At 44.9% G+C, this 12,501-nt stretch overlaps 1 protein-coding gene across 4 annotated transcripts in view; it reads left to right on the forward strand.

The window, feature by feature from the left end:
• The window catches only part of ABCC1 (ATP binding cassette subfamily C member 1 (ABCC1 blood group)), a 152,283-nt gene that overhangs the window by 40,408 nt on the left and 99,374 nt on the right, over positions 1-12,501 (forward strand). For all 4 annotated transcript variants that reach the window (XM_055561633.1, XM_055561634.1, XM_055561636.1 and 1 more), the window contains 2 exons: positions 8,604-8,780; positions 11,644-11,769. In XM_055561633.1, the coding sequence (XP_055417608.1) occupies positions 8,604-8,780; positions 11,644-11,769 (303 nt within the window). The remainder of the gene's footprint in view (positions 1-8,603; positions 8,781-11,643; positions 11,770-12,501) is intronic.

Genomic DNA, 12,501 nt, shown 5'->3' on the forward strand with positions numbered 1-12,501 from the left:
AACAATAGAATGGGAAAGACTAGAGATCTCTTCAAGAAAATTAAGGTACCAAGGGAACATTTCATGCAAAGATGGGCTCAAAAAAGGACAGAAATGGTACGGACCTAACAGAAGCAGAAGATATTAAGAAGAGGTGGCAAGAATACACAGAAGAACTGTACAAAAAAGATCTTAATGACCCAGATAACCCCAATGGTGTGATCACTCACCTAGAGCCAGACACCCTGGATTTCAAAGTCAAGTGGGCCTTAGGAAGCATCATTATGAACAAAGGTAGTGGAGGTGATGGAATTCCAGTTGAACTATTTCAAGTCCTGAAAGATGATGCTGTGAAAGTGCTGCACTCAATATGCCAGCAGATTTGGAAAACTCAGCAGTGGCCACAGGCCTGGAAAAGGTCAGTTTTCATTCCAATCCCCCAAAAAAGGCAATGCCAAAGAATGTTCAAACTACTGCACAATTGCACTCGTCTCACATGCTAGCAAAATAATGCTCAAAATTCTCCAAGCTAGGCTTCAACAGTACATGAACCATGAGCTTCCAGATGTTCAAGCTGGATTTAGAAAAGACAGAGCAACCAGAGATCAAATTGCCAACATCCATTGGATCATCAGAAAAACATGAGAGTTCCAGAAAAGCATTTACTTTTGCTTTATTGACTATGCCCAAAGCCTTTGATTGTGTGGATCATAACAGACTGTGGAAAATTCTTCAAGAGATGGGAATACCAGACTACCTTACCTGCCTCCTAAGAAATCTGTATGCAGGTCAAGAAGCAACAGTTAGAACTGGACATGGAACAACAGACTGGTTCCAGGTTGGGGAAGGAGTAAGTCAAGGCTGTATATTATCACCCTGCTTATTTAACTTATATGCAGAGTATATTATCTGCATGAGAAATGCTGGACTGAATGAAACACAAGCTGGAATCAAAATTGCCAGGAGAAATATCAATAACCTCAGACACACAGATGACACCACCCTTATGGCAGAAAGCGAAGAACTAAAGAGCCTCTTGTTGAAAGTCAAAGAGGAGAGTGAAAAAGCTGGCTTAAAACTCAACATTCAGAAAACTAAGATCATGACATCCAGTCCCATCACTTCATGGCAAATAGATGGGGAAAGAGTGGAAACAGTGTCAGACTTTATTTTGGGGGGCTCCAAAATCACTGGTAGTGACTGCAGCCGTGAAGTTAAAAGATGCTTGCTCCTTGGAAGAAAAGCTATGACCGACTTATACAGCATATTAAAAAGCAGAGACATTACTTTGCCAACAAAGGTCTGTCTAGTCAAAGCTATGGCTTTTCCAGTATTCATATATGGATGTGAGAGTTGGACTATAAAGAAAGCTAAGTGCTGAAGAATTGATGCTTTAGAACTATGGTGTTGGAGAAAGCTCTTGAGAGTCCCTTGGACTGCAAGGAGATCCAACCAGTTCATCCTAAAGGAAATCAGTCCTGAATATTCATTGGAAGGACTGATGCTTAAGCTCCAATCCTTTGGCCACCTGATGCAAAGAGCTGACTCATTGGAAAAGACCCTGATGCTGGGAAAGATTGAAGGCGAGAGGAGAAGGGGATGGCAGAGGATGAGGTGGTTGGATGGCATCACCGACTCAATGGACGTGAGTTTGAGTAAACTCCGGGAGTTGGTGATGTACAGGGAAGCCTGGCATGCTGCAGTCCAGGGGTCACAAAGAGTCAGACCCAACTGAGCGACTGAACTGAACTGATGGAAGCTCAGCAGAATTGGGGCAGTGTTCCAACCAGCTTGATTTCTGGAACTCCCTGTGTGAGGAGGCAGAGACTCTAGGGAGGAAATCTAGGGTTAGCTGTCATCTCTGGGATTGGGGGCAGCAAGTAGCTGGTAGTCTCCATGAATCCTCCTTCCTTAAGCCTTTTAATGGCCCTCAGCATTCCCTGTTTCCCCCGGAAACCCTTAGTAGAGGGGATCCCACTGCCTGTCTCCAGGAGTTATCAAGGGCATCGGGGCAGGGATCAGTTTCCTTGGACAGTTGTTGTTTAGTCACTAAATCTTGTCCGACTCTTTCTTGACCCCATGGGCTGTAGCCCTCTAGGCTCCTATGTCCATGGGATTTCCCAGGCAGGAATGCTGGAGTGAGTTGCCATTTCCTTCTCCAGGGGATCTTCCCTACCCAGGGATTGAACCCTGGCCTCCTGCATTGGAAAGCAGATTCTTCACCACTGAGCCACCAGGGAAGCCCCCTTTGGACAAAGGATTCATCAGAGACCTGGCCAGTGAGGAACACAGCAGAGGCCCCTGACCTAGTTACACCTCTGCTGTGACAGTTGTGGTCAGGGCCACTATTGGTGGGTGGCCGTGGAGGTAGTGCAAGTTCAAGGTCACGGTCAGATTTCCTCTTCTCAAGCCGTGCCTCCTTCCTCCTCTGCCCTCTCAGTCAGGGCTGGCCATCTGGCTCTGGGGAGGAAGCTGCCTTCTGAAGAATAAACCCAAACCCCTTCCTTTGCTAAGCATTTCTCCGACCTCTCCTTCCCCGGAGTTCTGTGTCCTCGGATGCTCCCGAGTTTCTGCTTGCTCACTTCCGAACTTGAATTTTTCTTTGTCCTTGAAGCTTCCTAATGCTAGGCAGCGCTGAGGGTGGCGGTGGTGATTATTATTAATTATTGGTCTGCAGCTAATAGCCACCACTTACTACCTTTAGACCATGCCAGCTGGTACAAAGCACAGACCCATTTGATAGTTCTTCCAGGCCTGCATGTTTTTCCCTGGCCACATTGGTAAGGAGATGGAGGCTTGGAGACATTAAGTGACCCGCAAGTGCAAGTGCGGTCAGCGCCTGACTTTTAATCCACATTCATCCGACCAGAAAGCCAGGGTCATAGTCAAGTTCTACCTGGATGGATTGTTTCTGGAAAAACAAAGTAGCAAATGATGCTGGGGACGGGAGGCATGGTTTGGGTCATTTGTTTACTCAGTAACCTCTGGGTCCCTGCTGGGTGAGGAGGAGAAGAGTCAGAAGTCCTGGCAGGACAGAGGTACTGATGGACAAGTAAGTCATCATTGCAGTGTGGGGGAGCTGTTCTCATAGTTTGGAGAGTGAGGCTGCTCTTTTTTTTTTTTTTTTTTTGTTAATAATTTGTTTATTTGTTTTGGCTATGCTGGGTCTTTGTTGCTGCTTTACTCCAGTTGCAGTGAGCAGGGTCACTCTCTAGTTGCGGTGCCTGGACTTCTCACTGCGGAGGCTTCTCTTGTTGCAGAGCCACGGGTTCTAGGCAGGCGGGCTTCAGGAGTTGCGGCTCCCGGGCTCTAGAGCTCAGGCTCAGTAGTTGTGGCGCGTGGGCATTAGTTGCATCACAGCCTGTGTGATCTTCCTGGGTCAGGGATTGAACCTTTGTCTCCTGTATTTCAGGTGGATTCTTTGGCACCCCACTCCAGTACTCTTGCCTGGCAAATCCCATGGACGGAGGAGCCTGGTAGGCTGCAGTCCATGGGGTCGCTAAGAGTCGGACATGACTGAGCGACTTCACTTTCACTTTTCACTTTCATGCATTGGGGAAGGAAATGGCAATCCACTCCAGTGTTCTTGCCTGGAGAATCCCAAGGACGGGGGAGCCTGATGGGCTGCTGTCTATGGGGTCGCACAGAGTCGGACACGACTGAAGTGACTTAGCAGCAGCAGCAGCTTTACCACTGAGCCACCAGGAAAGCCCAGGAGAAAGGCTTCTTTAAAGGAGGTGTCTCTGAGTTGGATTTTGAAGGATGAGTAGGAGTTTGTTACTATGAAAAGGCAGGAAGAGCATCTAGCAAGACATATCCCAAAGCATCAATCATTGGATCAGCAATTGGGGAATGCATTAAAGGCGGGGACCACAGGCCTTCCTAAATCTCTAGTTCCTTGAATGGTGCCTGACACAGGCTTGATAAATGCTCCTTTGAATGAATAGCCAAGTTAACACATTGGGAAATGGGGCGGGAGAAATCATAGAAGAAACAGATGGAGCTTGAATGTGGATGTGGAAGGCCTCATGCAGCAAGCAAGGATTGGCTCCGAAAGGTGACGGGAGGCTATTGGAGGTTGTTACCCAGAGGAGATGGGTGTTCACATCTGTCCCATTTAATAACTCATAGGTATTTAAGCCTATGGTTTTTCCTCTTAGGAGAAGAAACTGCTTTTAACACACAAAGTGGCAAAATCTTCAGTTTCATTCATCATTAAGAAGAAAGGAAGTTAAGCTACAGGGAGATATTTTCCACTATCAGATTGGCAGATATCAAAAGCTTATAATATACTGTAGTTTGGGAAGCAATGACCCTGGTACTTTGTGTGGTGCAGAATAAACTGATGGTACCCATTGGATTCAGCAACCGTTTAAATTTTAAATGCATACACCCTTTAATCCAGCAGGTCCACGTCTCGAAAGTTATCTTACAAATATGCTTGCTTTGTGTGAAATGAGGCACTTCCTAGATTTATTCACTGCTTCATTGTAAGAGCAGCCTAGTGCCCCATTAGCTGATTATATAAGGTCAAGCCCATCCATACGATGAAAGACAAAACAGCTGGAGCAAAGGATGAGGAAATGTGCAGAGTAGAATAATCTCTCAGATCTGTTCTTAAGAGATGAAAGGATGGTACAGAACAGGGTATGGAGTATGTTTCTCTCCATTTGATTACAGAAGATATGTATTTATTTTTGTTATAGATGCATAAAATGTTTCCTGGAAGGATACAGAAGAAATGGATGGTGTCGCTTCTAGAGAGAGGGACCAGTCTGGGACCAGGAGGGGGAGGTAGCTTGTTACTTCTACCCTTTGTTCAAAAGAAATGAAGTTAAACTAGCAAGAATAAAGCAGATCTCTGGCTCTGACAGAGATCAGTTTCTAATATTAAGGGGAAAAAAGTGAGGTGCCAAACAAGTATGTATTATGGCACCTTTGGGGGAAACCAAGTAGATAAACTATATTTGGAAGAATAACGATATATTGTTAGCAATATAGGAGTTTTGCCTGTGGGGTAGGAAGGGAGAGCTTTGAGTTCAGCGAGCAAGACTTATTTTTCACAGTGTACCATTTTGGGTAGTTGGGGAAAGTTTAGCACAGAAATGTGTTCCCTATTAAAAGTCAATTAATACGAAGAGAGGCCAAGTGGACACATTGGGAAATGGGGCGGGAGAAATTGTAGAAGAAACAGATGGATGAATGCCTGGGTGGATAGGTGGGTGGATGGATGCATGAATCAGTGGGTGAGTAGGTGGGTGGGTGGATCATTGGATGGGTACATGGGTAGAGGAGGTGGGTGGGTGGATAGATAGGTAGATGGATGAATGACTTGGTGCCTGGGTGGTGGGTGGGTGGGTGGAAGGGTTCACAGATGAGTGGATAATTATATCTGGATGTAGGTATAGATGTATAAGATAGAAAATGTGTTTGGCTGTGGTGGGGAGGACTAGGTGAGGCCCAGAGGGTCTGGAAGCAGGGTGTGGCTAGCAAGCTACTGCAGAAGTCCAGTCAAGGAGTAACTGGGGCAAGGATCAGGTGATTGAAATGTCTCATATATGAACCAAGCTTCTTATATACATAGAGAAGTGAAGTGAAAGTCACTCAGTTGTGTCCGACTCTTTGTGACCCCATGGACTTAGTCCATGGAATTCTCCAGGCCAGAATACTGGAGTGGGTAGCCTTTCCCTCCTCCAGGAGATCTTCCCAACCCAGGGATCAAACCCAGGTCTCCCACCTTGCAGGCGGATTCTTTACCAGCTGAGCCACCAGGAAAGCCCTTCCTACAAGGGAAGTTATATATATAATTCTATATTAAGTTTCAGTATTGTTTTCTTAGTACAAAGGCAAATTCCTTTGGAATGCGTTTTTTCTGGCCAGAATCTGCTTTGATTATAATAACCACCAACAGTTAAATCCCCCTTTTCACCATCATCTTAAGAATTTTAGGTGTGAAATCAGTTAAAATAATTAGTCTTTGATATAAACTACTCCTCTCCATGATCAGATAAATTATTTCCAAGGCTGTCTTCCAAGTGCCCAAGTCTACAGAGGCATGAACTTTGTCCTTTTTAGGGTTTCTTTGTGTCTAAAAGTTTCCTAGCTAAATTCCTTTGTCTGTGTTGACCTTTTAAAGTTTATTTTTCAATAATTCCTTGTTCTTAGTTCTGGAAGAATAACCATTTATATCATAGAATAATTATACCTCTGAAGAACCAGTTTGGGTACTTACTTAATACTAGATCTTTCTCTCTCTGTTTTTAAAGTCAAATCTTTTCTTTTTCTTCTTCCTTTTTTTTTCTTTAACCATCGTAACCATTTTTAAACCTAGATAGTGTATTAAAAAGGAGAGACATCACTTTCCTGACAAAGTTCGGTATAGTCAAAGCTGTGGTTTTTCCAGTTGTCACATATGGATGTGAGAGTTGGACCATCAAGAAGGCTGAGTGCTGAAGAATTGATGCTTTTGAATTGTGGTGCTGGAGAAGATGCTTGAGAGTCCCTGGGACAGCAGGGAGATCAAACCAATCAATCCCAAAGGAAATCAACCCTGAATATTCATTGGAAGGACTGATGTTAAAACTGAAGCTCCAATATTTTGACCTCCTGATAGGAAGTGCCTACTCACTGGAAAAGACCCTGATGCTGGGAAAGATTGAGGGCAGGAAGAGAAGGGAGTGGCAGAGGATGAGCTGGTTGGATGGCATCACTGACTCAGTGGACGTGAGTTTGAGCAAACTCTGGGAGAAAGTGAAGGACAGGGAAGCCTGGTGTGCTGCAGTCCATGGGGTTGCAAAGAGTTGGACACAACTGAGTGACTGAACAGCAGCAACCAGTTTTAAGTGTACATCTCAGTAGCATTAAGTATGCTTGCACTGGTACACATCTAGGTCTCTTTTATAAAGCTCAGAACATAGATTTTGATTGATCATCAAATGTAAAATGGTCCGCTTATTCCCATTACTTTCTGTTCTGTAATGTTCTTTGATGTGGCTTTAAAGCTTGCATGGAGTTTTAAGAATCCAGGTTCCTTGGAGTTCCTTGGTGGTCTCTCTTAATCTGATTCTGGGAAGGCTGTTGGAATCAGAGGTGTCTGGAGAGCACATATCCAGTGGTGGGGAGACAGTGCTGTGGGGAGACAGTGCTGTGGGGAGGGTGCTGCACAGGGACTGGCCTCTGGACGGCATGAACCTTACCCAAAGACTGGCTCCTCCCTAGTTCTTCCCAATGGCTGTGAAGCGGGAATCTGGGCCCAGTCCTGCCAGACTTTCTGGTTTTTTATTTTTTAAAGAGACACTGGAAATCCAACTTTTATGTGAAATTTCCTCATTTTTAAGTGTTGGCAGCTAAACTGAGATTTTTTTTTTAAAAGGCATGTTTAAAGTACCAACAATAACTGCAGATCATCTCTGTGGGCCTAGTCAGCCTGGGAGTCACCTGTTTCAGACCTCTAATTTTATCCCGCCTAATTATGGTAGAGATAGGAAATTGAAACCCCTGGATAGGGTAATACCTTTCCCCAAAGTCATATAACAAACAGTTCAGTGGTCAGATCAGGGCTTGAATTAAAATTTCCAGTACAGAAGTCTGAAGGCTGGTTGAAGTTTTTTTCTTGGGCAGATAATACCTGCTCTATTTATGTATGTGTTTATCTTTTTACCTATTTGGCGTTGTCTCTTATGCAATACAGGTGGCTTCTTAAAAAGATAAAAGTAAGACAGATTTGTTTCTCAGCCTGGATAATTTTGTGGTTAAACGCAGGAACTCCAGAATCGAATTGCCTGAGTCTGAGTCAGGCTCCAGGTCTTACCAAATAACGGGGTAGGTACTGTGAGATACTGGACAAATCACTGAACCTCTCTGTGCTGTAGTTTTCCCTTCTAAGAAAGAAATGATTAAGTAATTATAGAATTAAAGGAGATAATACATACAAAGAACTTAGAATAGGGCCTCGAACACAGAACTGCAATTTGGGTATTATCTATGGTGGTGGTGCTGTTGGTGGTCATGCTGCTGATGGTGGTGCTGATGATGGTGGATGATGGTGATGCTGATGCCAGTGACAAAGATGGTGGTGCTGATGATGGTGGATGATGGCGATGCTGATGCCAGTGACAAAGATGGTGGTGCTGATGATGACCGCTATAGTGACGCTGATGGTGCTGATGAAAGTGATCATGATGTGATCACTGTCATGCCATCACTGATGCATTGATACAGCGATATGGGGATCATAGGGATGATAAAGAAGAAGAATATTAGAAAGCTCTTAATTCACAGGATTGTAAAGTAGGCATGATTTATGTGATTAAAGGATGAGTCGATTTATAGGAGAATACCCTTAAGGATTCCTTTAAGTGGTGGTCTCCATCTTTTGTACAATAATGGAACCTGCCCATTATTGTCTCAGGAACTTACCTGTGAGGGAAGGTGAGACATAACTTTCGTTTGTCATTCTTTGTTTGAAGTCTTTCTGGCTACTGATCTTTCCAGTTTGCCTGTTCTGCCTGGGAGGGCATCCTAATTCCTAAACCCCACAGCAGGTAGCTTTGAACTCCACGCAGGCCCCTGGTCCACACTCCTGGGGGCGTCCTGTTTACCTGGGCCTGTGTTTGTGTCCGCAGGAGTGGAATGTCACGTGGAACACCAGCAACCCCGACTTCACCAAGTGCTTTCAGAACACCGTCCTCGTGTGGGTGCCTTGCTCTTACCTCTGGGTCTGCTTCCCCTTCTACTTCCTCTATCTCTCCCACCATGACCGGGGCTACATTCAGATGACACATCTCAACAAAGCCAAGACTGTAAGTCTCGTGGGGTTTTATTGTGATGTGCGTGCGTACTGGGGGGTGGGGTGTGTGCTGCGGTAGGGAAGACTGCTTGTGATAACTGACGTGTTCCTTCTGCTTAATTGACCCTGAGCTGCCTTTTACTAGGACACAGAATAATAATGTGGTGAATAAAGCCTGGGGCTCTGAATTCAGACATGGGTTCAGATGTTGGCATTGCCACTTATTAGCTATATGAGCTTGAGCAAATTTCTTTCTTCTTCCAGTTTTATTGAGATCTAACTGACAAACAGCACTGTATTAAGTTTAAGTGTACAGCACAATGATTTGACTTACATAGGTCATGAAGTGATTATTGCAGTAAATTTAATGAACATGCACCATCCCATATAGATACAAAATTAAAGAAATGGGAAGAAATTTTTTTTTTAAGAATTTTTTTTCCTTGAGCAAATTTCTTAACCTCCCTGAGCCTCGGTTTCCCCATGATTACAGTGGGGGTGATAGAATCTATCTCACAAGATTATATGGAGGTCTTCCTCCCTGACCAAGGATGTCTTTTTAATTAAAAAAATTTTTTTTATCTTGAAATAGTTTCAAATTGCAGACAAATTGCAAGGATGATATTAGGTACTCCCTCAGCCCTGAATACCCATTATTTATAGTCACCGATTTTTAACATTCTGCCACATTTAATATTTTAACATCTTACTCTCTTTGCTCTCTCCATATACACAGTATTTATTTTTTTCTGAATTATTTGAGAAAAGCTAGCATCCACCATGTCTCTTTGCCCTTTCTTCAGTGTATCTTTTCTCAAAAAAAGGATATTCTGTTACGTAACAATAGCACAATTAAATGTAGGAAATTTAATATGGACACAATACTTTAAAAGAAAAAATAAAAACTACTATGTATATTCCACTTTTGTCACTTGTCCCAATACTGTCCTTTCCAGCATCCCCTCCTCCTTCCCCCAATTCAGGGTCATTCATTGCACTTAGTCACACCGTTTCTTTATTTTTCTGTTATTTTGGAAGAACTTTTCACTGTTTTTTGTTTTTTTATCATGCTGACATATTTGGAGAACATGGGCCAGTTAATTTAGAGTCAGTTCCTCAACTTGGGCTCTTGGGACCATGTTTTCTCACGGTTTGATTCACTAATGCCTGTCTGGCTGGAGAACTACAAAAGGGCCACGGGTCCTTCTCTGGGTTACATCTAAGGCCACGTGGTATCCATCTGCCCCTCATTGATGGGCTTAATTTTGGTCATCTGGTCAGTGAGTCTGTTTCTCCACTATACAGGTGCTGGTATGCCCCTTGTAAGAATGAGCTTTCTGGGGGAGACACATGAAGGGCATGTATATATCCTGTATGTGTGTGTGTATATGTGTGTATGTGTGTGTGTGCATTCCACTTTCTCCTCTTAGCATGTGTCTCTCTGTCCTTTATTAAAGCCCCATTTCCCGAGATTGATTTCCATAAGCCCTTGGCAAACAGGTAAACTTGAATGATTTTACCGAAGCTGTCCCCTTGCCTGTGATACCGTTGCTCAGACCACATTCCAAGCCATCTCACCATGCTGTCTGCTCCCCTGTTTTCAGCTGGATCTGGTGTCTTCCTCTTAGACCTCTGGCAGCACTTTGTACTTTTCATGGAGAGCAACCTCTCCCTTTAACGTGTAAACCAGAGGACTTCCCTGGTGGTCCAGTGGCTAAGACTCCATGCTCCCAGGGCAGGGGACCCTGAGCTCAATCCCTTAGGGGAACTAGATCCCACATGCCACAACTAAGGCAAGGCACAGCCAAAGAAATAAAAATATTTTTAAAAAAACTGTAAGATTTTGTCTGTGCCTTGCTGAAAAACACTCTAGTAACTTCTCATCCTAGGGAGTAAAACCTGGACATCTGCTCAGTGGCCCAGCTTGATGTGGCTCCAGGCTCCTCTTAAGCCACCTCCTGTCACACCCACGGCTCATGCCACAGCAGGCATGAACCTGCTGAACACATTTCTGCCTCAGGACCTTTGCACTTGCTTTGCCTTCTACCCGAATTGTTCTCTCCCTCAAGTAGTCACCGTTGGCTCTTCACCAGATGTCACCTGATAGGAGAGGCCTTCTCTGTCCACCCTATCTTATCTGTTTTATTTCTTCTTCCTGATGGCTCAGATGGTAAAGAATCTGCCTGCAAGGCAGGAGACCCAGGTTCCATCCCTGGGTTGGGAAGATCCCCTGGAGAAAGGCATGGCTACCCACTCCAATATTCTTGTCTGGGAATTCCGTAGACGGAGGAACCTGGGGGTGGGCAGCTACAGTCCATGGTTTCATAAAGAGTCAGGCACCACTGACAGACTAACACTTTCACTTTTCATGCCACTCATTCCTCTCTAGCGTTATACTGTGTATTTTTCGGTTTGTCTCTTGCCTGTTCCATCCACTGGAATCACAGCTCCGTGAAAGCAGTGACTTCTGTCTGTTTTATTCATTGTTCTATCCTTCACGTCTGTGGCCCATAGTAGGCCCCAGTAAATTTTGGTTGGCTTAATATTGTTGGATGAATGGCCATCGTGTGAGGGCCCCCATGTAGGCCATGGATGTCGATAAGTCAGAGACTTGAGTCTTCAGGTGCTGGGGAGAATAGTGACAGACAGAGTCATGGCTGGGGTACAGAGGAGACACAGACCAGCATGGGACGGCATAGATACTGGCTCACCCTGCCTAGGACTTGATTGGATCCCAGAGGATGTATACTGTGTCTGAAGACCGCAGGCGATGGTTTAGGGGGTAGCCAGTTCCTCTGAGGCTGAGCTTTTTGCAGGGATGCTGGGGGCAGTTCCAGGGCTGTCCATTGTAAGATGTGCCTGTACTTCTCTTCCAGGCCTTGGGGTTTTTGCTATGGATCGTCTGCTGGGCAGACCTCTTCTACTCTTTCTGGGAAAGAAGTATGGGCAAGCTCCTGGCCCCAGTGTTCCTGGTCAGCCCAACCCTCTTGGGCATCACCATGGTAAGTAGTGGCCGCCATTTGGAAATGAGAAGATCTCACAGTAGAAATACGGCTGTCTTGGGTGAATTTGGTTTGGTCTTGTTGGGAGGAGGGAGGAAAGGATGATGGAACTAAGGCATAAAGAATGAGCAGGATGTTAAAGTTGAAGGGGCTAGAGATAGGGAGGATCCAGTGGCGAGACCAGCACGTGCAAATGTCCTGGGGTCAGAGCAGGGGAGACTGAGCATTGGCCTGTGTGGCTGGGGCAGAGGCAGTGAGGAGGGGCGCAGGGGCTGTGGAAGGGCAGGGAGCTGACTGAAGGGCCTTGAGCTGCAGGGTGAGCGGGATTTGCCTTGTTTTTCAGTCCCAGAGTTGGTTTCCAGACCTTTTCTGTGCCACACACCCCTTTCTTCTTTGCCAGTCTGGTCTCAGAATAGTGTTCTTAAAATCATCAAACACACAGGCTTGTGGAGGAAACCAGTCATACACACATATGTGTATGTATGAAGATCTTAATGAGGTCCATTTATGTTTTTACTTGAGGTTTATTTTGCATAGGGTAAAATTCACTTTTTTCCTTGAACCATTGATGAGCTTTGATAAACCAATACTGTCAGGTAAGCACCATGCCCACAATGGAGATTCGCAGCAACACAACAATTCATAGCCCCCTGAAACCTCCCTCATGCTGCCCCTGCCCTCCCCCACTCCCCCACTCCCGCTATATTTTCTGCCCCTGTGACTTTGCCTTTT

Source organism: Bubalus kerabau, chromosome 23, assembly GCF_029407905.1.
Source record: "Bubalus kerabau isolate K-KA32 ecotype Philippines breed swamp buffalo chromosome 23, PCC_UOA_SB_1v2, whole genome shotgun sequence".
Classification (NCBI taxonomy): Eukaryota; Metazoa; Chordata; class Mammalia; order Artiodactyla; family Bovidae; genus Bubalus; species Bubalus kerabau.